Source organism: Seriola dumerili, unplaced genomic scaffold, assembly GCF_002260705.1.
Source record: "Seriola dumerili isolate Sdu_G_001 unplaced genomic scaffold, Sdu_1.0 BDQW01000088.1, whole genome shotgun sequence".
In the NCBI taxonomy this organism is placed as follows: domain Eukaryota; kingdom Metazoa; phylum Chordata; class Actinopteri; order Carangiformes; family Carangidae; genus Seriola; species Seriola dumerili.
The window spans coordinates 8,342,131-8,368,746 of record NW_019174343.1 but is presented as its reverse complement, the minus strand read 5'-3'; the positions used below and the strand labels follow the sequence as shown (position 1 = coordinate 8,368,746).

General features: G+C 40.8%; 2 protein-coding genes across 2 annotated transcripts in view; both read left to right on the top strand.

Annotated features, from left to right (window-relative positions):
- Positions 1 to 10,853, top strand: part of LOC111221524 (dynein heavy chain 1, axonemal-like) — a 31,870-nt gene extending 21,017 nt beyond the window's left edge. The window contains 18 exon segments of the mRNA XM_022744952.1: positions 37 to 186; positions 292 to 452; positions 2,431 to 2,656; positions 2,823 to 3,018; positions 3,130 to 3,281; positions 3,401 to 3,604; positions 3,607 to 3,681; positions 3,756 to 3,854; positions 4,081 to 4,239; positions 4,826 to 4,957; positions 5,432 to 5,611; positions 5,960 to 6,136; positions 6,953 to 7,123; positions 7,404 to 7,534; positions 8,734 to 8,854; positions 9,374 to 9,580; positions 9,848 to 10,082; positions 10,534 to 10,853. Coding sequence (XP_022600673.1) covers positions 37 to 186; positions 292 to 452; positions 2,431 to 2,656; positions 2,823 to 3,018; positions 3,130 to 3,281; positions 3,401 to 3,604; positions 3,607 to 3,681; positions 3,756 to 3,854; positions 4,081 to 4,239; positions 4,826 to 4,957; positions 5,432 to 5,611; positions 5,960 to 6,136; positions 6,953 to 7,123; positions 7,404 to 7,534; positions 8,734 to 8,854; positions 9,374 to 9,580; positions 9,848 to 10,082; positions 10,534 to 10,655 — 2,898 coding nt within the window. The 3' untranslated portion in view covers positions 10,656 to 10,853.
- A 313-nt stretch (positions 10,854 to 11,166) lies between these two features.
- Positions 11,167 to 26,577, top strand: LOC111221435 (MAP kinase-activated protein kinase 2-like). Its single transcript, XM_022744784.1, has 10 exons — positions 11,167 to 11,908; positions 18,392 to 18,531; positions 21,241 to 21,305; positions 21,454 to 21,533; positions 21,633 to 21,759; positions 22,009 to 22,084; positions 22,183 to 22,307; positions 23,435 to 23,520; positions 23,638 to 23,718; positions 25,811 to 26,577. Exons 1-10 carry the CDS (start codon positions 11,606 to 11,608, stop codon positions 25,964 to 25,966), a joined length of 1,239 nt encoding a protein of 412 aa, XP_022600505.1. The 5' UTR covers positions 11,167 to 11,605; the 3' UTR covers positions 25,967 to 26,577.
- The last annotated feature ends 39 nt before the right edge of the window (positions 26,578 to 26,616 follow it).

Genomic DNA, 26,616 nt, shown 5'->3' with positions numbered 1-26,616 from the left:
ACTGCTCATCCATACTTGCCTTCTGTTGTCACCCAGGAGCAGGACAATGCGTTAGAGGTTATGAAGCTTAGTGACCGGGACTTCCTACGTAGTCTTGAAAACGCCATTTGCTTTGGTAAACCCTGTCTTTTAGAGAATGTAGGAGAGGAGCTAGATCCTGCTCTAGAGCCTGTCCTGTTGCAACAGGTGAATAAACACGTCTATCACAATCAAAAATCATCACTTATATGCCATTGTTATGCAAATGTCTACCACACACCAGTCTGCTTAACTCGCATTTATGGCTCTTAGACATTTAAGCAGCAAGGCAGCACAGTGCTGAAGCTTGGTGATTCAGTCATTCCCTACCATGAAGGCTTCAAGATGTACATCACCACCAAGCTGCCAAACCCACACTATTCTCCTGAGGTCTCTACCAACGTCACGCTCATTAACTTCACCCTGTCTCCCAGGTAACACATATCTTATATCAAAGGAAACTTTGCTCATCTACTCAGTTAGGCAGGTGCATAGGTGCGTTCAGTCTTAGACCTTCATCAGGCAAATGCCAAGGTCGTAACATTGCAATTAAATTGTTTGATGCTAGACAGACAGTGCACAGGTTTTCTTTGTTCAACACATATGTATCTTATATACATAAAAGAAAAATTAATTTTTTCACAACTTTGATCTCTCTTTTGTAGTTTTTCCATCAATCCTGCCAACAAACCAGTCCAAGTTTAAAGAAAACTGAATTATTAAGTACACAGTGCATCTGGAAAGTATTCACACCCCTTCACTTTCCCCACATTTTGTTATGTTACAGCCTTATTCCAAAATGGATTAAATTCCTTTTTTTCCTCATCAATCTACACACAATATCCCATAATGACAAAGCAAAAAAGTTTTTTTGGAAATTCTTGCAAATTTATTAAAAATGAAAAACTGAAATATCGCATGTACATAAGTATTCACACCCTTTGCTATGACACTCAAAAGTGAGCTTAGGTGCATCCTGTTTCCACTGATCATCCTTGAGATGTTTCTACAACTTGACTGTAGTCCACCTGTAGTAAATTTAATTGATTGGACATGATTTGGGAAGGCACACACCTGTCTACTGTTGACAGTGCATGTCAGAGCCGAAACCAAGCCATGAAGACAAAGGAATTGTCTGTAGACATCCGAGACAGGATTGTATCGAGGCATAGATCTGGGGAAGGGTACAAAAAAATTTCTGCAGCATTGATGGTCCCGAAGAGCACAGTGGTCTCCATCATTCGTAAATGGAAGCCTCTACTCAGTAAAAGGCACATGACAGCCCGCTTGGAGTTTACCAGAAGGCACCTAAAGGACTCTCAGACCATGAGAAACAAGAGTCTCTGGTCTGATGAAACCAAGTTTGAACTCTTTGGCCTGAATGCCAAGTGTCACGTCTGGAGGAAACCAGGCACCTCTCATCACCTGGCTAATACCATCCCTACGGTGAAGCATGGTGGTGGCAGCATCATGCTTTGGGGATGTTTTTCAGCAGCAGGAACTGGGAGACTAGTCAGGATCGAGGGAAAGATGAACGGAGCAAAGTACAGAGAGATCCTTGATGAAAACCTGCTCCAGAGTGCTCAGGACCTCAGACTGGGGCGAAGGTTTACCTTGCAACAGGACAACGACCTAAGCACACAGCCAAGACAACGAAAGAGTGACTTCGGGACAAGTCTGTGAATGTTCTTGAGTGGCCCAGCCAGAGCCCAGACTTGAACCCAATTGAACATCTCTGGAAAGACCTGAAAATAGCTGTGCAGCGACGCTCCCCATATAACCTGACAGAGCTTGAGAGGATCTGCAGAGAAGAATGGGGGAAATACCCCAAATACAAGTGTGCCAAGCTTGTAGCTTCATACCCAAGAAGACTTGAGGCTGTAATCGCTGCCAAGGGTGCCTCAACAAAGTAAAGAGTAAAGGGTGTGAATACTTATGTACGTGCGATATTTCAGTTTTTTATTTTTAATAAATTTGCAAAATTTTCTAAAAAACCTTTTTCGCTTTGTCATTATGGGGTATTGTGTGTAGATTGATGAGAAAAAAAAGGAATTTAATCCATTTTGGAATAAGGCTGTAACATAACAAAATGTGGGGAAAGTGAAAGGGTGTGAATACTTTCCAGATGCACTGTATATACTCAACTTTTCCTTAGGATATGATTTAATTTTTTATTTAATTTTTTTTAATCTGTTCATTGTACAACCTGAGAATGCACTCTATTCAAAATATGTGAAACACCACTAGTATAATCTTTGAAATATTATAAGAGGTAAGCATGCCATAACAAGGGGTAAGTATTTGCAATCAATGGTAATGCAAATTCATGTTACTGAAGGTAGTTTTGAAAAATCCTACATTCTCAGTCTTGCTATTAATGTTTGTGTAAAAGCACATTTTACGTGTATTCAGTGGTCTAGAGGACCAGTTGCTGGCCCAGGTGGTTGCTGAGGAGCGTCCAGACCTGGAAGATGCTAAGAACCAGCTGATCATCAGCAACGCCCAGATGAAACAGGAGCTGAAAGAAATTGAGGATGAGATCCTGTCCCGACTCAGCTCCACAGAGGGAAACCCTGTGGACAATGTGGAGCTCATCCAAGTATTGGGGGCCTCCAAGATCAAAGCTGGAGAAATCAAGGTCAGGCAGTGGAGAGCTTTAATCTCTAACATCATACATCTTGGAAGTGTTTTTTCTCATATACATCTCCCTCCCCAAACCTCAAATACATTGTCATACAGTGTCATTTAACCCATAAGCTAATTTTGTTGGATTTTCTACTAACACAAACTGGTTTTACTGGCAGGCCAAAGTGATGGCAGCAGAAAAGACAGAGCGAGACATTGATGCCACCCGTCTGGAGTATGTACCAGTGGCTGTGCGCACGCAGATCCTCTTCTTCTGCGTATCAGACCTATCCATTGTCGACCCAATGTACCAGTACTCCCTGGAGTGGTTCCTTGGCATCTTCATGGCTGGCATTGCCAACTCTGAGAGAGCAGGTAGACTATACTGAGAATTATGCCCGTTCAGACGGAAAAACTCATGACAGCAGAGAGCAGTTATAAAAAATATTTTTCACTGACTACTTTGTCTTGACATGTTTCTCACAGACACTGTGAAAAAGAGAATCACCAACATCAACGAATTTTTCACCTTCAGCCTGTACAGCAATGTGTGCCGCAGTTTGTTTGAGAAGCACAAACTCATGTTCGCCTTCCTTCTCTGCACTCGCATCATGATGAATGAGAACAAAATTGACAAGGTGAGCAACAGGGGAGTTTGCAGTTTCTTATGTAATGTTTGCTTGTCTGTTTAATCTTCTCCTGAGACTCAAATACACAAGTTCAGTTAATCCAAGTACATTTAATGAATCTGTGTCAGGCTGAATGGCGCTACCTGCTATCTGGAGGGATGCCCATCCAAGAGATGACCAACCCCGCAGTGAGCTGGCTATCAGAGCGCGCCTGGCAGGACATCCTGGGCCTCAGTGCTCTGGACAACTTCAGCAAACTGGCAGAGAGCTTCGCCAAACATCTGCAGGGTTTCAAAAAAATTTTTGACAGCAACCAACCTCACAGGCATGCATTGACAACCTCTTTGTTTACAAAGGCACACCTTTTTCCTTCATTTATACTGTGCAGAAGCTGTCAATGTCTAACAAGGTCTGCATGTGTGTATGTTTGCCTACAGGGAGCCCCTCCCAGAAGAGTGGGACACAGAGCTGGACTCATTCCAGAAGCTGTTGATCCTGCGCTGTCTGAGGGCTGACTGCCTCGTCCAAGGCCTGCAGGACTTTGTCTCAGCTCAGCTGGGACAGCGCTTCATTGAACCTCAGGTAGACACCCTGTCCTACATCTCGACTGTGGCTTAGTGTGGCAATATTAACAAGGTAATAATTGCTCCATTTGTTTTTGCTGGGTCTGCAGCAGTGCAAACATCCATTAATGTTTGGAGTGCAGAATAAGCTGAAAAGGATTTCTGGTTGTTTTCTCAACAATATGTGGCCGCAGTTTTTCTCAGTTATGACGCTTATCGGCCCTTCTCTCTCCATCTTTCCACAGACGTCAGACCTGTCTGTGGTGTTTGCAGAGTCATCCCCCTCCACCTCTCTCATTTTTGTGCTTTCCCCTGGCACTGACCCTGCTGCTGACCTCTACAAGTTTGCTGACGTCATGCAATTCTCCAAGAAAATGAGTGCCATCTCTCTGGGCCAGGGCCAGGTCAGGGCCACAGGAATACCTGGGAATTTTCTCTCTTTGTGCCCTTCCTCTGACTCTGGGGAAAGCCACTATAAATCACTTTCTCACAGAACTAGGCCATTCTAATTTGTCTTGTTAAGAATGGCCACCTCAGTGCTAATTGTTTTCTCTATTTCTGATCGGGACAATGTACCATACTACTTTAACAGATGCTAGATTCCAAGACACTGCAATCGAGCTCACAAAACAACCTTAAATACCTCATGTGCAGGTTTTAAGATAAATCCAGATACATCGTCCACAAACCTGAAACCTGGTAACCAGCCAAACATTCTCCCAGCAATGTAATCCCCAGGTGGCTGTTCAGTTGGTATCAGCATATGTTTATCACATTACTTGAAATTATGTGAGTTATCGTGGCTAATGCTGGGCTCTTGCCTCACCCTGTCCTCAATTTCTGTTTATATTGAACTGAGTGCCAGACTTTTTAGAAATTGAAATGTTGTCTCTTAAATGAAAGTCTCATGTTAAGCTTGCTGTTTTTGGCACAACTCTTGTTGTTGTTGTCACATCTGTCCTTCCTTCTGCTGTTGTTTGTTTGATTCAGGGCCCCTGGGCTGAGACTATGATGCACGCTGCCATGGAAAGAGGTCAGTGGGTCTTTTTCCAGAACTGTCACCTGGCTCCCAGCTGGATGCCAACATTGGAGAGACTCATCGAAAACATCAATCCAGTAAAGGTCAGAACATAGGCACACACAAAAAAGCATGAACACAAACTAGTCACACACATAGAGCTTTCCTATGACTTGGACAGTTCTAATTACTTCATTTACCATATGGGTACCACATGTCCAACTTTCTCCACAGGTGCACAAGGACTTCCGCCTGTGGCTCACAAGTCTTCCAAGCAACAGGTTCCCAGTGTCCATTCTCCAAAATGGTTCCAAGATGACAATTGAGCCTCCCAGGGGGATCAAGGCCAACCTACAGAAAACCTACTTGAGGCTTACTAATGATTTCATCTCCTCTTCCACCAAGGTCTGTGTCTTCCTTACTCAGCTGCACACTGAGTTTGTTGCCACTCTTTATATTAACTCCTTTATTATTTACTTTTGATTTGAAAATCTGCCTCTTCAACTCAGTTTTCTTTGAAAACATCTACTAGTTGCGTGTTGTGTCCTTACATTTGCCTCCTCCTCTTTCTTCTACAGATAACAAACTTCAAGTCTTTGCTCCTGTCTCTGTGTCTGTTCCATGGAATTGCTTTGGAGCGAAGGAAGTTTGGCCCTTTGGGTTTCAATATTCCCTACGAGTTCACAGACGGAGACCTAAACATCTGCATCAGCCAACTCAAAATGTTCCTGGATGAGTACCAGGACATCCCATACAAGGTGGGGGAGAGGAGGCTTGTGTCTGTATTGAAATTCCTGTTAAGAGCAGTAGTTCCAAAGCCATATTTTCATCTTTTCTCTTGTTTTTTCATTCTCCTGTTGTTCGTCTTTCCTCTTTGTGGCTGTTTATCAGTCTGCTCCTGTCTCCTTAGTCCCCAAAACCTGTTGTGCATTACTCATGTCTGTTGCTATTTCACTGTGAAATGTTCCTTATCATCATGGATGGTTAAGGTATAAGCCTAGAGAAAAACAGACCCTTTAATGACAAACAAGGAGTGTTTTTTCTTGGTCAGACACTGTGTTTGTGTTCATCTGTCTGTCTCCTCTTTTTGTCCTCTACCTTTGCAGGTGCTAAAATACACCGCAGGGGAGATAAATTATGGCGGCCGTGTGACAGATGATTGGGACAGACGATGTCTGCTCAGTGTGCTGGAGGTTTTCTATTGTCCCGCTGTTCTTATTGATGATCATGTCTACTCTTCGTCTGGAGTCTACCGGCAGATAGACACAAATCTGGATATCAAGGTTAGATTCTAGGAAATAGACAGCATTTAAAAGATCATGATAAGAGTAGTGCCTTAGACTTGACCTTTGTCTGCATCTGTTTGTATACTCCACAGCTGTATGTTGTGTAGAGTTGAGAATGGAAGGTCTAACTCACTGCTCAGTATATGTAACAGCGACTCCTCAGTCGGTGATACACTGCAAGGCAGTCATATATAATTAAGTCATCAAACGTGATGATATCTTTGCAACTAAACAACATAATACTAAAACAGGATGATAACTGCTTAATATCCAAAAAACAATCATATGCAATATTTGTTCACTGCATTTAAGATTTCACCAAGACTGGGTGAACCAACTCTGTCTGACATGTTTTCATTTTATTGGTGTCAGTGTATTGATGACCATATGACAGAACTACGTCAGTTATTTGTCCTACCTCATGTATTGTCATCTAAAACAAAAAAAGAAGACAAATCAGAAATACCCTACTTTTATGAGTTTGTGTGAGTTTGTTCTCTAATGAGTTCCCAATAACAAAAACCTTTCTCTCTGTTCTTGCTGCATTTTACAAACAAGGAAATTTAAGAAGTGAGTCTGTAAGTATATGTCATGGTGCAAAAAAGATAATTATACTCATCTGCAGTTACACAGGAGGTGCACATGTTGAGTCCAGGCAGCACCTGGATTTTTTTAACATCTCTTGAATGACTATTTTAAGTGCTACATATAAATCAGAGCTCAGCAACTTGTGAACTGCTGACTATCAAATTAATTGATGACAGTTGGTCACAGTCATCGAATGACCAGTTGTCATGGCAACTCTGACCCTAGGGTTACTTGGCATACATTCGTGGTTTGCCCATCAACGATACACCTGAGATTTTTGGTCTCCATGACAACGCGAACATCAGCTTTGCCCAGAATGAGACCTTTGCCCTGCTTGGAGCCGTGGTTCGTCTGCAGCCTCGAGCTGCATCTGCTGGCGGAAAAAGTCAAGAGGAGGTACAGATGTTAATAGATTTGATTTCCTTTGCACTTATGTTGTCTTTATTAGTACTAATGTTATCTGCATGTATATTAATTAAATACAAGCTGTGGGACAGTTACTTTTTCCATTAATTAAACTTTTAGGTAAACATACTTAACAGAAAAATTTTGAGTGGCGTGTCAGAAATGTAGTTGTGATGTGTAAAGAGTTGAACACAATTCTTTTTCTGAATGCCTGAACTGAAGATGTGACTTGGTAAGTTTCATCTGTGATCCACCTCTTCCTGTACTGTAGATAGTGGAGGAGATAGTGGCAGGCATTGCTGAAAAGATCCCACGGCCTTTCAGCGTCCAGGAACTGATGGAAAAGTACCCAGTCCTTTATGAAGAATCCATGAACACAGTGCTCATCCAGGAGGTCATCAGGTAACATTACGCAGAAGATCACACTGCAAACCACACTACAGGTCTCCTTGATGTAATAACAAGTCACTCTTCTCTGTTGCTTCCCAAGTCAAATTTATACCTGGGGACAATAAAGTATATCTTATCTTATCCTACACTTGTTGAATTGGGACTAGAAAGATGTGACCAAATGAAGGTAAATTCAGATAATCACTGTTTATCGTAAAAAAAAACATATTTTTGGGCCAGTAATATGCCGTACTGGGATCTGCAGGATGAATCCCATGTACACGCATTTGAAATATTTAAATATAATTCTCCTCTCGTAGGAGGATAAATGTCCGCATTTCTTTGAGATCAGAGAGGGAAACTCTTATCTGTGCTGCACTTAAAGCCTCAGGTCAGATAATCAGAGTAGATCAGTGATTCTGCCCAGTAGAAATGTAAAATTTATTTCAATTTTGAGGAAAAAAAAAAAAAGAAATGAAATGTGAAACCAGTAATGTAATATTTCTATTGGAAACCAGTTGCTGAAATTGTACCCTTTTAAAAATCGCAGCCAGTAACCACAATGATATAGTTTTGTAATCATACTGTAATAGTTGGCTGTGTGTGAGATGCTGTAGCTTGTGATGTCAGCAACTTGTCTAAAGTGAGTTTAGTAAAACAGGAATCTCCTGACAGTATTAGTTCAGTCATTGGTAGTGATCAACAGTCAAATCAGGCTCAGGCATGTTCCCTTTTATACTATGGTGTAATAAAAGCATTTTGATTTTTTCCCATTATATGATGTTGTCCTTATGTCTTTGGTGGCCAACATTTTTTTAGGTTATTAGTTTGTGTGTCTGTGAATGAATTTTGATCAAGTTTGTTGTACAGCTTGTCCTTGTGCTAATCAAGGATTAATTTTAGAAATCAATACTTAGAAATCAACAACAGGCTGAAAATTTATTTCACTACGAACATCAGTCACTCCCTCTTTAAACTCTATAAATACTTATTTTATGTTTTTTCTCCCCTTTATGACTTTTAATTGCTATGTATTTGTCTTTGCACAACTTGATCAAATGAATAAACACAAGTGTTGCAATTGTTCTTGTGTTTGTTTAATGGAAAACTAATAAACGACTAGGATCCATTCATAACTATAACCTCAGACTAGTTCAGTTTAAATTATTAGTACTTCAGTAACTGGTCCTTGTATGTTTCATGTCTTTCAGATATAACAAGCTGCTTGCGGTCATCTCTCAGAGTCTCAGTGATATTGTCAAGGCTCTGAAGGGTTTAGTGGTGATGTCATCAGAACTGGAGCTTATGGCCAACAGCCTGTTCAACAATGTGGTGCCTGATATGTGGAAAGCCAAGGCAAGACACACAGACACATACCAGTTATTACCCCGCTGACCTTTCTTATCGATACCAGGAACCACTGGTCAGATGCATGTCACAGCCTCTGAATGTATGTTGATTAATAGCAAAGATTCATCACAAAATGGGATGTTTATATTATTACATTCTCCTCTTATTTTTAAACAGTTACCTTCTCATATGTTTATGTATCTCTATATTTAGCTGTTCTGTAGGCATAGTGGCTCACCCTGGCTAATTTTAAAGAGAAACCCTGACACACACGCACTTACTCAACACACATATGCCTCAAACTGAACTAAAATTCTGGCATCCATCCATGTTTTACTCTGTGCAGTTTTACTCTTGGACATTTGACAATTGGGAGTGATTTCTGTGTGCAACATATCAGATTAACTTTTTGTGACATTTCTGTCCTGCTCTAATAATTCCAGGCTCTGCTTTCTAAGAATACATAACTCTTTGACTGGCTGCATATCGCTCTCCCTCCAGGCCTACCCATCTCTGAAGCCTCTGGCCTCCTGGGTGTCAGACCTGCTTCAGAGGATCAGTTTCCTGCAGGGATGGATCTATAATGGCATTCCACCTGTCTTCTGGATTAGTGGCTTCTTTTTCCCACAGGCCTTTCTCACTGGAACCCTCCAGAATTACGCCCGTCGCTACAGCACCTCAATCGACACAATTGGATTTGACTTTGAGGTCAGAGAGTAAGCTGTAATGTCTGTCAGTATGTGTCACTGCCACTATTTCTACCTCAGAAGTGAAAAGATATGAACTCATATTTCTCTCAAGTTTAACACTGTATACTTGTGTAACACAAACAGAATTGAATAATGTCTGTTTGAATGTTAATGTATACAGTAATTTGTTCTTATTAGAATTTCTTTGAAATTTAATTTTTTAATGGTTTCTATTAACTATGAACCTGTTTCTTCCCCATCTCTTTTGTACTACTTCCTCTCTCAGGTAATAGAGAAGTCAGTGTCAGAAATAACAGAGAAACCAAACGCAGGCTGCTACATCCAGGGTCTATTCCTGGAGGGGGCTCGCTGGGATAATGGGGCAGGTCAGCTCACAGAGTCCAGGCCCAAGGAACTCTACACGGAAATGGCCGTCATCTGGCTTATCCCCATGTCCAACCGCAAAACTCCCACCTCTGGGGTCTATGTCTGTCCCATCTACAAGACACTGACACGTGCTGGTAAGTACACACAGTCACAGTATATGAGCATGATGGGATTGATCTATATTGCAACAGTTTAGTTAGAGTTGCTTAACTAACAGATTGTTTTTAGAGATCTGTGAAAAAATGTAGTCAAGGAAATGGATTAGCCAATGCTTGTGAAACTGTTGCTCAGGTTGTGGACTCTGTTTGCCAGTGTGACTAGATGTTGGGGTGCTCGTGCTAGTGTTTGTGTGCATCTCCTTTTTAGCGGTTTTATTACTCACCCAAAATAGACTCCAGTTAGTATCCTGTTTCATGAAGCCTCTGAAAGTGCAGCTCTGTATTTTCCACTCACAGCATGTAGCCAACGCCTTGTGCTGGCATATTACACTGCTTGGAAACACTTGAGTCAGTGCAGAGATGGAAAGATACAAACAATTTAATTACCCTTTTTTATGCCATTGAACTCCTCTGTGTGCTCTTGCAGGGACACTCTCCACTACAGGACATTCCACCAACTACGTGATGTCAGTGGAGCTGCCTACAGATCGCAATCAGAGACACTGGATCAAACGTGGAGTGGCCCTCATATGTGCACTGGACTATTGAACAAAAACATACACAGACCTTTTAATTTGCCATTGTGCTTCATACTGTGTGTGTGATTTAGAACCCACAATGATGATAATTGCAGTTGTGGTTTCTGAATCCTAATTCTAATCAAACAGATGCTTTCTCTTCACATACTATTTTACTAAAAAAATAGCTACTTAAAGCTCTTTAGTTTGTTTGTAGTTTGTAGTTGTAATTAAACGTTTTTCACAATGCAATATTAATTTGATGTTTTCATTTATAATTAATTGCTGTGTTGAAAATAGATTCAGCTGCACGGGTTTTCAAAATAAAATACTGTAACCTTTAAAGACTATAAACTTTGCTCTAAATCTACTTGCCCTCTCTAGTCTCAACAGCCAAGAAGCAGCGGCTCTCTTACTACGTACTGAATACTGAACTATATATACGGCCTGCTCCTTTAAGGCAGCCACATAGGGCCAGTTGAGAAATATGACTTAACCGAAGGAGGGTGGCGCTTACACAAAAAGTGACAGTGACTGGCCATGTGAATACATCTAAAGGACTCCAGACCGACGGGAAACTGAGATCAACAGAACCAACAGAGAAACCTCACCACAGCCGCCTGTGAAAGACCGGAATTGAATGCTGTTATTCAGAGGTGCCGAATTGTTTGGATTTCTCTGGGCAGACAGCCTTGACCGCTAAAGTTGCCAGAGCAATTTAAAAAAGAATAGGCGGGTATTAAAGTTCAGTGACAAGAAATTGTGTAGTTTAAGTAAATGTACTTGTTTTTATAAGCTATACTGAAGATACAGTGGAATTACTGTGTGGAGTTCTTACAGGGGCTTCGGTGCCCAGGACAGCCAGACGCACCACAGCTTTACGCAGTTACTGGAGGGCAGCAGGAGTCATCTTATTACTTTGGTGAATCACTCACGCCTGCCCCTTCTGAGAACCGCTGGTGACAACAAGCCGGTGTGAACATGCTACAAAATGGAAACGGAAAGGAGCAACCGCTGCAAGCGCCGATGGCTGAGGCAGAGCCGGACTCCCCGACTGACGAGCCCCAAGAGCAGCAGCAACAGCCAGATCTCTCAGCTGCTGACAGAAAGGACGCGAACACTGAGTCCGCTCACTTCCCCATGCCCGTTTACCCTAAACTGGAGATAAAACGCAACGCGGTGACGGACGATTACAAAATCTCCAGTCAGGTTCTGGGCTTAGGGATCAATGGCAAAGTCCTCCAGTGCTTCAATAAGAAGACAGGGGAGAAGTGCGCACTGAAGGTACTGAAGTCACCTGACACTCATGTTATAAACAGGGTAGTAGAGGATAGACCCTCTCTACTCAGTTTTCACTCCTCATAAGTAAACTGATTTATTCACTCATATAATAACTGACTGGTATGTTTTTTCTCAAATGATCAGACTTGTTTTACTCGTCTATTCAAACATTACTGTTTAAAAATAGGCTACTAAAATCTGTGTGAAAATACTTTTGGTTTTTGTTATATGAGCAGATGCCATCTTTTTTATCATGATATCAAAACAGGTCTGGTCTGTATGTTTAAGAGTTGGAAAACTGGGTTGACACTGTGCCAACTTAAAAGACCTTTGACCTTTATTGAGGTCAGATTTGTTTCCACAGACATACACGACTCAGACTTACCACAGGAGTGTTTAAGAGGTGACTGACAAAACCCATCTTTGTGATGTTGAATAGTTTTCCAGTCATGGTGCACTGATCTCCATTCAAACTGCCTGTTTGTGTGTGTTTATTTCTCAAAGATGGTGACTGGTGTACACACATACATGTGTTTGCATGTATGTGTGCCTCCTGCTCACATGGGTTTTGGCATATACATGTTGTGCTCACATGCCCTACATGTGGACATGCTGAATGTGAGCTGTGTTTGTTGGAAGTTCATTCTCACACTGGATCACAAGCAAGTTATGGGTATCATGGTTGCTGAGCCGTGAGCTGTGACATTTTACATTGCTTCATAAAGACACATAGATTTTGATGGTGACACCTTCTTCTGGAAGCAGTGGAAACTCAGACACGCCTTTACACAGGCATATATGCCCACATACATACACGGGGTCATCAGGCTGTCACCTGTCACCACTGGGCGACGGACTCAGAGAGATTTACTGGCTTACAGTAATCCATCTGGAGCTGAGCTGCCAAACCCGGCAGCAGCAGTGTCACAAGCAGAACTGTAGACTCAGGGATAGAAAGTGAGACACAAGATGAAAAAGAGATAAACTGCAGCAGGAAATAGGAAGTCACTAACAAGAGATGAAAGGCCAACAGGAATAGCATGCTTGATAGCATCATGTGGGACTGGAAAACAATCAAAATGTGTGTTGCCAGAAAATCTTCAGGCTACTTACTGACTTGAATCAGAATTGTTTTTTTGTAGCTTTTGAGCTGAAGAACTAATAAAACAGTAGAGTTAGAGCACTGAGCTGGGCACACTACCACAGCACAAGAGTGTCTTGTATCAGAGTTTTTGTTGGCTACTTTGTCGACATTTTAAAAGTTGTCAGCAACTTTTAAAATGTGAAAATGTTTTTGTTTGTGTTCATGTGAGTGCTTATGGCATCCATAACAGCGTCGCCTGGTACCCAATAAACTTCAGCTTCCACTAAGGAAAGCTAACAGAAGGTCAGGGTGACCCCAGCTTAGAGAAAACACCACAAACCTGCTGCACTCAGCCTCTGAATCTCCTCTGCTCTCTGAAGAACCTGTTAAAAGGTTTTAGATGCCAAGAGAAACACTCATGAAATCACAATTAGCCTTCTCTGTTGTTGCTTTTACTGGCGTCTCTTTTACTTTGCTTGTAAATGGGATTGCACTGGACCAAGTGACAGCTTTTTCAGTGTACCTGATAGAGTTATTTGTTCTACTTTATTGCCATTTAAGCTAATTTGCAACTTTCTCTGTATTTTTTTAATCTCAAGGCAAATATCAAGCAAATGGAAATAATCACGAGTTGTTTGATTTGCATGGGGTGGAGGAAAGTTGACCAGCTCACTGGCTTTTTAATTAAGTGTTGCTCTGAGCACTAAACATAATAAATGGGTAAAGGCTTAATCCACTTTACAGCAGAGCTGGGGGTGAGCCATCCGTTTAATCTAATTCGGTTATAGTCATCAGGATTCTTTTAACTTGGATTTGTCTGACTCCAGGGAGCAGAGGGGGCCCTGAGAGAGAGCCCGGTGGTGCTTGGCAGTCAACTTGAGCACCGCCATTAACTGTTAATACCGTTAGATGCACAAATTTGGCTGGTGATTGTTCCATTTTAGCGTCTGAAGTGCCTTCCGGCTTAGCGCATGGAAAACTGTACAAGCTACAGGTCTGTGTACAGGCTTCCATTCATAGCCAAAATCTTCCTTTCAGTGTGTTTGTGTATATTCACCTTTGTGGTAAACCCACTGGCATGCCAGTGACACATCTGGGTTTCATCTGGGACCCACAGACACCAAACTGTCATTATAAATTCTCCGTTGTTTAGTCAGACAGATTTTTATTCTAAAAAAAAAAAAACTGCACTCAGAGCTCATGCAGGTTCACTTCAGGCAGCTGGAGCTGTTAAAAAAAGTTAATCAGTCTCAGAGGTTTTGGCTTCATACTCTATCTGTGTTTTCAAGCCGACACTCACTCTCAGGCTTCAGCTGTTGAGCAATTCAAGCTCATTATCGTGCTGCAGTCTGAAGCTCTGAGAGGTCATCAAATGAATGCATCAGATTTGGGCTTTTAACCTCATTAACCTTTGTGGTTGATCATCTTTGTAGTATTCAAACGAGCTGAAAGTTGTGTTGGTGGAGATGACTCCTGCTCTCTAGTCATCTTATTCAGCACAGGGGAACATTATGTTTTTATTGTCCTGTGGGGACATTCAGTGGGGATTTTACTCACAGGGTTTTGTGTTAAGTGCACTACAGTGTGTTGATGTCATGGAAAATCTGCATACAAAAATGTTTTGGGTGTTTTTCTTACTTGACTTGAAAGTTGGGCGTGATGGTTGGGTTTCTGACATTTGGTTTTAAAAAATTTAAAGTTTTTAAATTGTTTTATGACACTGAGCAAGGGTACACTAAATAATTATTAGAAATACATCCTTGTTTCTTATCATATTTACCTTTGCTATCAGCATGGCTCAAGGGATGGCAACGTTGCTTGGTCTCTTCACTGCTTTGGTCCAGAATGAAATGTCTCAACAACTATTGGATGTATTGCGATAAATTTTATACAGACACTTATGGGGCCCAGAAGATCAATCCTACTGACTTTATCGATAACCTCAGTTTTCTTTTAGCACCACTATGAGATTGGCATTTGTGTTTTTTAATGAACTATCTCAGCTATGGGGTGGATTGCTGTTATAGTTTGCTTAGAAATTAATGTCCACCTCAGGATGAATTGTTACCATGGCGATCCCTTAACTTTTCATCAGGTTGAAATTTGAAAACAAATGACATAACCATCAGCCTTAGCTTTACCTACTTTTAGTGCTAATAAGCAGGTGCCAGCATGCTGACGAGCTAAACTAAGAAGCTAATGGTACATTACCTGCAAAACACCAGCATGTTAGTATTGTCATAGTGAGCATGTGAGCATGCTGACATTAGCATTTAGTGCAAAGCACCACTGTGCCAAAGGAAAGTGTCACAGAGCGCCTAGCATGGCTGTAGACTCTAGTTTAAAACAACGTTTCAAAAAAGCATCAACGATACATTAGTGTTATAATTAAATTTGCTATACATTTTGATTATTGATTAACTTTATATCACTTCCCAGACCGCTTTGCTGTAGACTACGAACAGCACTTTATTGGCAGTTGTTGTAAAGATAAGATGCCTTTTCATCAAGATATAAAGACAGCACTCTGACAACCCTTGAAATTCAATAGCGTGTAAACATGTTGGAGCAGTGTGTGTGTGTGTGTGTGTGTGTGTGTGTTTCCAGAGGTAGTGTGCTGTTAAACTCACACTTGCACACTATGGACATTATCAGATGAAAGCGTGTGTGTCTCAGAGTGTGTTACAGTCTCTTTGGACAGAGATCTGATTGGTTCAGAGAAGTGTGGATAGGTTGCTGATTGGGTTAGAGCAGAATCAGGAACAAGTGTGTGTTCACTCTCCATTATGTTGCCTCACAGAGGAATCCAGAGTCCATCAGAAGATTAACTATGTCTGTAGCATTGTCTCCAACATCTCTCTGTCTCCCCCCTTAGTGTTTTATATGTGTGTTTATACACACAGACCTCTTTTATTGTAGCCAATTCTGTGTCACAGCAGGAAATTAAGGAAACCAGCTCACACACTGTCGGCTCTGATTAAACTCATAAAGCTATAAATGACATAGCAGAAACCAACCTGTCCACTGCTTAGTTTAATGTCAAGTTCAGTGGGCGAGGTTGAATAAAGCAGGACGCATATAGCAGCAGATCAGACATGTAAGTCACCGGAAACCCTCAACTTCTACTTTCAACACCCCACTGTGCTCTGAACTCCTCACTTCCTCTTTAACATTAGTGAGCTACAACGCGACGTTACAGTTATGAGGGTTCGTCTCTGACATTTGGAGTTTCCAGGAAATACGAAAAGTATTTAATTTTCACCCACACAATTGAATCTGAAATTTTATAAATATTGTCTTCACATTTTGATCATTTCAAAGTCACCGGCCATACAACACAGATTTAATGTTTGTGTGTCTGTCATATTTAAATGAGTCAGTCGGTCTCTCAGTGTGTTGTGTACTCCAGGCTCGGCCTGTTGCCACACTGGTCTTGTGAACAGAGGGACAGAAGGAGATCACTCCATCACTGTCACATCCAAAAATACACCCTGACTGAAGATGTGTGCTATGTCAAGGTCCACCACCTGCTGTGTGTGTGTGTGTGTGTGTGTGTGTGTGTGTGTGTGTGTGTGTGTGTGTGTGTGTGTGTGTGTGCTTATGTCAAGACAGACATCCTGTTGTGTGACCAGGCTAACTATATGTGTGTCCTCGACTTACTTTATTGGAGCAGTACAGTTCTACTCTTTATTGTGATATATTTTATGGTTCTAGAGCAATTTAAGCCAAAAAAGTGGCTGCTTTTACAGAGACTTTGTCATTGTGTCATGTGATCCACAGCTGAAGAAGTGTAAAGAACTTGGCCCAAAATCTTTACTCTTCTACTTGTTTACTTTTATCATCAAGCAGATGAGAACTTGTGCTGTGTGCAAGTTAGATTGCTGTGCGGCTCGGCGGTTAGCGCTGTTCCCTGGTCGGGGTTTCTATATTACAGTTAGACAGAGGGTTCATAGTTCAAGCCCATCATTCACATGAGCAAACCAACCAAAAAGTTCAGTCCCTGCTGAAGGCGATTTTGTTATCAGTACAGTGTTGTGATAACTGGAGCTGTGTGATTGGAGAGAACTTCCAGCTTCAGTTGGACTGTCACACCAGTGTAGGTGTTTCTACTTAAATGTTCGCCACTGCACTGTCTACTTCCTATTCACTGCCCTTGATGAGGACGGAAGCTTTTCATCTTTATATCTTTCCAAACTTTAACTGCTCATATGGTTATTTTTCTTAAATTTACAGATTACTCTTCAACAAAGCAATGACTAATCAGCAAAAAGCTGTACATTACTCCTTCCTAAAATTTGAACTGTGGTTAACACTGCTGATTTCAAAATCAGGAGAGTTCAGGTCGAAGTAAGGCCACCTTTCCTGGATTGGATACAAATACTCCTGACAACACAATGTTTTCTCCTTTATTGATCATCATTCCTCAGTTCACTGACACTGTAAGTGATAGTTTACAACTTGACCCATGGAAGCCATGTTAGCTCAGTGCTAAGCGTTGCTGTTCCACTGCCAGGAGCTTCTGGATTCGATCCCAGCGACAGGTGACTTTAATCTTATTTAACAAAGATAATTAGTGTTCAGGTTAATGAAGTTGATTGATTTTAATTGATCACATGAACATCACTTGCTGCTTATTGATACTGCTTTTTCGCCTGTTTATGAACATTCACTTCTGTCCCAAGCTTTAGCTCTTTTGGTAGAGCGTGCTCCTTGTTGATTGAACATTGTGAGTTTCTGTCCCTGCAGTGTCAGAGGACATGTAGGTTTGAGATATCCTCTGGTGTTTATGAGGTATGAACCTAAGCTGTCAGCAAAAACAAAAAATATAATTATTATTTAACTGTATACGAGTACATAGATGATACGGGTAACAAAAAAAGGTATGAAAAAATTATTTTTTTGTCATTGACCAATTGAGTATAATATAATAATAGTAATCTGACATGATGCTGGAGATGTCAGGGATTTTAGATGATGTAGGTCTTGGTGATATGGTTGAAATTATTATTATAGTCTTAATAAATATGTTGCCATCTGATATTCACATTAGGGCAACTAACAATCATTTTCATTACTGATTCATCTACAGATTATTTTCTCAATTAATACATTCATTGTTATTCTATAAAATATATGAAAATATTAAAAGAAACCACCCATCGTGATATTCAAACCTGCAATCCAAAACCCAAATGCATTTAATTTGCAATGATAAAAAACAAAGAAGCGCATGAAGTCCTCCCATTTGTAGAACTATAACATGACTATATAAACACAATGCAATTCCATCAAAAGTGAATAAACTATAATATTGGAGCAGAATTGAGCAATATAAATCCAGATTGATGAAAAGTTAGTTTTCTGTTTATCACATGGTCGTTCTGTCTGTCTGTGTCGCTCAGATTCTGTACGACAGCCCCAAGGCGAGACGAGAAGTGGAGCTTCACTGGCGAGTATCAGGAGGACCGTACATCGTTCGCATCCTCAACTTGTACGAAAACATGCATCATGGGAAAAAATGCCTGCTCATCATCATGGAGTGGTAGGATTGACATTACATCACTCTATCTATCAGTTTATGCTTGCTGACCTATCTGAATACTTTCCTTGAGATAGCACATTTTCAGATAAAATGAAGGATTAATTTCACCTATGTATAACAAAATCATTTAAAATTGATTATATCAATCTTAAAACAGGTCTGTTCTTCTTACTTGAAAAGTTGACATTAAGCAGACAAATGGTTTCCACTGGACAGTGACGAGTTCCGCTATTTTAGTATCAGGCGCAAAACTTGCAATGCAGCGCACACTGACTACAAATTTCCATACGTCACATCTCTGAGAAGGAGCACAGATCTTAAAAAGGATGACGTGAATTTATCTAAAAAGCTGTTATAAACTGATATACCGTGTTTCTGTTTTTAAACTCCACAGTTTCCACACATTTCCGATGGAAATGTTTCATTTTCTTTGTGGAAAAATAACGACATGTAAGCTCTGTAGTAAATGATTCTTAAAACACACACAATAAATAAATTAAATATCGTCACTTCCACAACACACTTTTTATGATGCTTGAATCACACAGACAATCTTAAAACAAACTGAAAACGAAAATTGGACATTTCTGTAAGTTCAGTTGTAGCTTTAAATCGATAGGTTTATGTGAGCCACATATGTTACTCTCAGCAAAATAAAGCTCATATTACAAGTATCCTAAAAATACATTTTTCTGATATATGCGAACATGTTCATGTATCTTCATACTAAATAGATTTTCATGTGTGTCTAGAGTGACAAAACACAAGCTCTGTCCCGCTGAGGGCAGAACATTCATCCACGCTAAAGGTCGGTCATGAGACCTGACCTGACAAAGCGAAGACGTCGACACTGATGGTGAGATAGAGAGACAGAGCTCCATCTGGGCTTCACATGTCACGACAGGCTGTTCATAATAATACCCCGTATGACTCCAGAGACAGTGATAAAACACTGGAGTTTTTTTGCGAGCTTCTCCAAGTGTAAAAGGGGAAAAAACTGTTTAATTCATTAATTCAGAGGAAAAGAGAGAAACCAGAGGGTGACACTTTTCTCTGCTCGTGGGGATTTTAAACAATGACTAACTGGTTCTCATCATCACATCTATTGACACAGCAACTGTTTGTGTTGCTCTGTATAGTGACCTTGTGTGTGTGTGTGTGTGTGTGTGTGTGTGTGTGTGTGTGGGTGGGTGGGTGCTTTCTATATGAGTGAGGGTCAGAGTTGGACGGCAGTGCAGATATTCACTGTGGTTCGCCTTTCTGTGTCAGCTATCTGTTCATCTGTGGACTCATGGACCACAAAACTTGGTTCTTACTTAATGCACATTGAAGCACGTCCACGTCACAGTGAGCACAACAAGATGTTTCTGAAGAACAGGACGGGGAGTTTCAGGCATCAGAGACTGCTGTTTGATGGGTGCTTGTGAAAATAGAGAGTGGGAAACACAAACACCAGATTTTGAAACTGTTCGAATGTGAGAATGTCTGAGCTTTTAAAGAATTAGGTCATAGGTCTCAGTTGTGAAATGTGATCAGAATAGATGCATTTATATATATATATATATTCATATATATATATATATTCATGAAATTGTATCATTATATATGTACAGTGCGTTCAGAAAGTATTCAGACACCTTTGCTTTTTTCTGATTTTGTTATGTTGCAGCCTTATCCTAAAATTATTTAAATTATTTTTTTCTCAAATCGTGTACACTCAGTACCACATAATGACAAAGAGAACAAAACAGAATTTTACAAACGTTTGCAAATTTGTTAAAAAGAGAAACTAAAATATCCCATTGTCATTGGTATTCAGACCCTTGACTCAGTACTTAGTTGAGGTCTCCAGTCTACTTGCGTATGACACATACAGTATATTATTGTTAGGCTAATTATTGTGTTATAAACAAACATAAATGAATGAGACTACAGAGGAGATGAATAGTAGCCATATTACTGATAGACTTTTGCGTTAGTCAAAAAAATATTGAACTACTGTATCAATTCACATAAATCCCGTTGGTTCTTTTCACTGAGACGATTTTAGTACCTTTGCCCTCTCCCCTATTCGATTCAGGACTTTCACTATGTATTTTTAGAGTTTCAGTTTCACTTACCATTTCTCTTTGCAAGAGAAAGATTGAAAGCTTTAGGTGAAAGAGCTCTGTATATTTTGAGCTGCAAAACATCTCAACAGATTTAGCTCACAGTGTAAAATTGCCTGGACCTCACTTAATTGAATAGATTTAGTAGTTAGTACTTCAGGGTCTCCTACTGCACTGAGGCTTTGCTGTCGTCCCTCACTTGTAAATTGCTTTGGATAAAAGCATCAGCCAAATGAGTAAATGTAAAATGTGGTGTAGATTAATGTGGAAAACTGTATCTATATTTCGGTTTGTCAAACGTATTGTTATTAGCAGTTCTGTATGAAGAACAATCCGTCATTTCTATGGTGAATTTCTTTTCAAAATCATCCTCAGTTTCCCTGTTATAACTGTGATGCTTTGTGCCAATGTCAAAAGATCCTGATTTATTGCTAAACACGGTGTTTTTTCCGAGTGTCATCACTGCATTGATTGAAATGAGTACAAATTACTTAAATTCAAATGTGGAAAACGCTCCATAATGTCACAAACAGGTGGAGTGTGGAGTATGGAGTGTTATTTGTGCAGTTTGCAAATCGTGTTTGTGTGTGTGTGTTTCCAGCATGGAGGGAGGAGAGCTGTTCAGCCGAATCCAGGTCAGAGGAGACCAGGCCTTCACTGAGAAAGGTGAGGACCGATGGAGGGATGGATTTTGCTCACATCACATCAACATGTCAGAGAAAGAATGATCCATGCACCTTGACAGTTGCTGTTGTTGCATGACACTGGAAATGCTTCTGGTTTGAGAGATTGTGTTTTCCTCTTTTCCTCCCAGAGGCATCTGAGATTATGAGGGACATTGGCACGGCCATCGAGTTTCTCCACAACATTAACATCGCACACAGAGACATCAAGGTGCACAGAGATCAAGATCACAAAGAATATGATCATTTCTGGGTAATTAAAGGAAGTTTTGACATATTTCTTTTCTTCTTCTTCTGTCTCCCCCTCCAGCCAGAGAACCTGCTGTACACCACTAAAGAGAGAAACGGGGTCCTCAAGCTGACAGACTTTGGTTTTGCTAAGGAGACCACGCTACACAACCCGCTACAGACCCCCTGTTATACACCGTACTATGTGGGTATGATGCTTTATGTTATTTTCCAGTGATTATACAGCCTCCTGGCAGATGGACAGTTTGTAGAAAGTGTTATGGTTTAGCTCTCAAGTTTAAGGCCTTGCCAGATTATTTTTACAGGGAAATGTAGATGCTGAGTCATTTTTGCCTGTGCTGTATAAACCTAATCTCCATTTGTATATTGTTTCTGTGTGTGTGTGTGTGTGTGTGTGTGTGTGTGTGTGTGTGTGTGTGTGTATCACCATTGATAAGCTCCTGAGGTTTTGGGTCCGGAGAAATATGACAAGTCATGTGACATGTGGTCTCTGGGCGTCATCATGTACATCCTGTGAGTACTGTGTGTAGCTGGATGGGAACACATTAATGTCACGACTTATATAAGATTTTAAAGTTGCTCTGTCTGACCCACCATGTTTGTCCCTGTAGCTTGTGTGGCTTTCCTCCATTTTACTCTAACACGGGCCAGGCCATTTCACCGGGGATGAAGAGGAGGATCAGGATGGGCCAGTACGAGTTCCCCAACCCAGAGTGGGCTGAGGTGTCCCAGGAAGGTGAATCCCCCAAGAAACACACACACACAGGACTTGTCCATAGTAATATTTAGACATTTGAATTTTTTCTCTCAATTTCTAAGCTCTGAAAATGTAGGATTTAAAGAATATTCTGCAGAGTTGACAAATTTATAAATTGAAATTTATCTACACATTTATGAAAGGTTTAAAATCCCATAGCTATCAAATCATTACTTTCTTCTCAGCCATGCAGCAGTCTAACAAACGTAAAGATATATCAATTCTACAATTCTACAATGTCATTTGGCAGACGCTTTTATCCAAAGCGACGTACATATTAGAGTTTATACAACACAAGCAATCAATGACAACACATTTTGTGATCAGCTGCATTCAACACAAAATCCAGTATATGAGTCAGGTGATTAAAATACTAAAAGTTTCCTGCTGAGAGGAAGTAAAGTAACCAAGCTGACAGTCAAAGTACTGTAGGCTGTCAGTCTATCAGTCCAGCTCTTTACCACATGATGGTGACAATGCACAGAAAGAGAAAGATGGTGACATTTTCTGCTTGACATTTTTCATTGTGGACAGAGTGAGTGAGTGAATATATGAGTACTGCTCTAACTCTGACTCCTCAGGTTTACTGGGTGGCCTAGTCAAGACGTTCTCATATAGAAAACCTCAGTGCGTGATCAGCTGCAGCTGGTAAAAACTATCGCATCATGTGGGGGAAGACTGCAGTGTGCTTTTAAATAGCCTCAGTTTACATCTTGGTGCTGCAACCTTCAAGCTTTAGTTCTTACCTGAGTCTGTAAACACAGAGACTGTGCTCAGTCTGTTTAGGTGAACTATGGTCTCCTATGGACTCATCAACTCAACAAGTTTTACCCTTTCACAGACTATAACAAATGAGCATGCCCACACTCCTCTTACACACATCTTAAAGATAACTCAGAGACAACAGCCACCTGGTGTCCTCCTCCTAACCAGTGACAACAACAGTGCACACACAGTCATATTGCTATTTTTTCACTCGATCTCACTCCTCACTCTCGCTCTTGCTGTGTAAGTAGGCCATCCTGTCCCTGAGACCAGGAGCACGTGTGTGTGTGTTTCGTGCTACTAATAATCCAATGATCTTTGCATTCCCTTTACTCTTCTAGCAAAAGATCTGATCCACCAGCTCCTGAAGACAGACCCTAATGAGAGAATGACCATCACTCAGTTTATGAACCACCCCTGGATCAATGTAAGTATCTGTGTATCTGTGTGTCAAGTACAGATAAACGTTACGTACTTCCTACTTCCTGTTTGTCTGTGCATGTTTGCTCATATCTTCATCTGCATGTGTGTTTGCACTCTGCAGCAGTCCATGGTGGTTCCCTCCACTCCGCTCCACACAACCCGGGTCCTGACTGAAGACAGAGAGATGTGGGAGGATTTGAAGGTCAGCAGCAGAATAACACTGACCCCCTCTGGCCCCATGTTGGCATTACAACCTGTTGCTGTTCGGCTATTAAGGCTTTAGGTTTTGCTTTAGTTTGGCTGGTGGTACAGCAGTACTCCAGTAATTTAGCACGTAATTTGCATTTTCCTTTATGTTTAGGGCCTCGCGAGAGACAGATAAAAGAAACTGAGCAATGAAAATTGAAGCAGCAGAAGGCAAATAATCCTGACATTTAGTTTCCAGTATGGGGCAAGCTACAAAAATACAGTTCCCATAATGCAACACAGCGTTGTTCTTTAGACGCTATCTTTTAAGTTCCACTCCCACAGTTTATAACGCTTTCTGTTTAAATATATCCATTGACCTTGATGACATCACTATGGTGTCATTGGCATTTATAGAGCTCCTCCAGAGCCACAGATGACATACACAACTGTCTTTTTCCCAGTCCAAGTCGCACTTTAATGACTAGAGATTTCCATGTGAAAAATCAATGGGAAACCAACTTAATAATTACAATAATTACCACATGGAAGTCAGCTGAGGAAAATTATCAATATAAAAACTTCATATCATTGAGTGAATGAAACTAATTAAAAACTTTTTTGTGTATCACCATCATGATGATTCCCTGATGGCCACCAGGGGGAAGCCTGTCTCATCTGTTCTTTCAGTTTAACATTTAAAAAACACACACACACACATTTTAACATTTCATATACACACACTTGAGCACAAAGGAGCTCAGCTGCCTCTTCTCGACTCTTTCGCTAATTTACACAAAGGAATGTGCTTAAAGAGCAAGAAGCTGTTTGCTCACATCAAGTCACTGTGGGGTTACCTCCGCAAAATGTCTCAGTTGGGCAATCATATATTTTTTCAGTGGTGGTAAATGAGAGCACAAATCATGAGTAGCACGTTCCCTCACAACAGCTGAATGAGCGAGTCTGCAGTGATAATGTATGAAAAGAACTTTCTCGTTGAAAATGATATGCACATAATACACCACAGTTCACTTCTGCAATGGACAATGCAATGTTGCGTAAATTTTAACAGATTGCACTCCTGAACAGTCACTTCTCAAAAAGCACAAAAAACAAGATGTTACATTCTTTCTACATAGATCATGACTGACAAATGACCTCCAGTCATGAAGACTAAGGGATGAGGGGATTGAAAGTTCACATTTTCAGGGCTGTAGCAGCTGCAGACCTGTCTTCTGGCATTTTAGTGGAGTTCTCATGGTCTGAAGCCTGTTTTGGCTTTAGGCCCAGGCCTGTGATGACCTGACCTTTTTCTCTGAGTTCATAAAACTTGTTCCCAGACAGGTTTTTCTCTGCCCTGGTCACCTTTGTTTATTTTTCTCTGCACTTCAAATGGTTTAGCGTTTAAAAGAATAGTTTAACACATTTTGGGCAACATGCTTTCTTACCAAGAGTTGAGAGGTTGTATGTTAAATACAAGGCTAAAACAGGAGTTGGTTAGCTTAGCATAAAGACTAGAAATAACTAGCCTGGTTCTGTCCAAGGGTAACAAAATCTACTTACTCACACATCTTCAGCTGACTAATTAACACATTATATATCTCATCTTGTTTTGCTTTTTTTATCCCTACAAAAACCAAAGTGTAAAAACAGTTATATGCTGGACTATTTCTTGTCCAGGAGCAGTAACTTCCGGGAGTCTCTGCTGGTTACCTGGCAAAAATGATACATAAGATCTTAATTATTGAGCTTTACAGTTGCTGGCAGGTGAATCTTGTTACCTTTTACAGATCAAAGTTGTTTCTAGGCTTTCTGCTAAGCTCTGCTAGTCGGCTGTTGGCTGTAGCTACATACCACTCGTCTATACATGAGTGTGCTTACGATCTTCTCATCTAATTCTTGTTAAGAAAGCAAAAAAGCATATGTCCCAAAATCAGCTGCTGCTGATATATTTCTTGGATGTAGAAAAGGGGGTAAAAGTAGCAATGTCAATCATTTAGAAACTCTTATGGGTAAGAATAGGATTCAACAAATGAGTACTTATAGGAGTAGTCTTCACTGAACTAACACACTTTGCCACATCTGATCCTCTGCCTTGTCTCTCACAGGAAGAGTTGACCAGCGCTTTAGCAACTATGCGTGTGGACTACGACCAGGTGAAGATCAAGGATCTCGACACTTCGAGCAACCCCCTGCTCAACAAGAGACGTAAGAAGGCTGCTGCTGGGGCCAAGAGCGGGTCCACCGTCTGCCAGAGTCAGTGAGACACAGACGACCATCGGTGGAAAATCCAAACACAACAGCCAACGGTGGAGAAAAGCAGCTCAGAAGAGGAGAGGAGGAAAAAGTTGGTTTGTGCAGGATCATTTAGAGAGCTGCTTGGGACTCTTGAGAAACTGGATGTGGAGAGCATGTTCTCTGAAATAAAGGGACAACATAGGAACAACAGCAACATCAAAAGTGAACATTTATAGGACATATCAAGACATGATATCGCCCGTGCCGCCTACCTGAGGTGGAAATCAACAGCTCTGCTCACTGCAGGTCCATCTGTTTGTAATTGTTTTATGTATGTATGTAATTTTTAGAGCCTAGCTGCAGACATCAAGTGTCATCAAGTATTTGTAGAGATAATATTTTGTGTATTTGAATGCTGGGTTGCCTGTTTGAGGTATCATTTGTAACTATGCACTTGTGCAGACCACACACACAGACAGACAAACCAACTGTGGACAGACTGTGAAACTAGAACACTCAATATTAACTGTGTTGTCTTAATATTGTCTGTCTTTTGCTGTTTCCTTTCAGGGATTAAAACAAAGTCTGACACTGACTGTCTTGTCAATAAAATGGAGCCTTGATAATTACGTACAGATCAACCTGGGGGAGTATTTTTCATTGATGCAACAGTAAA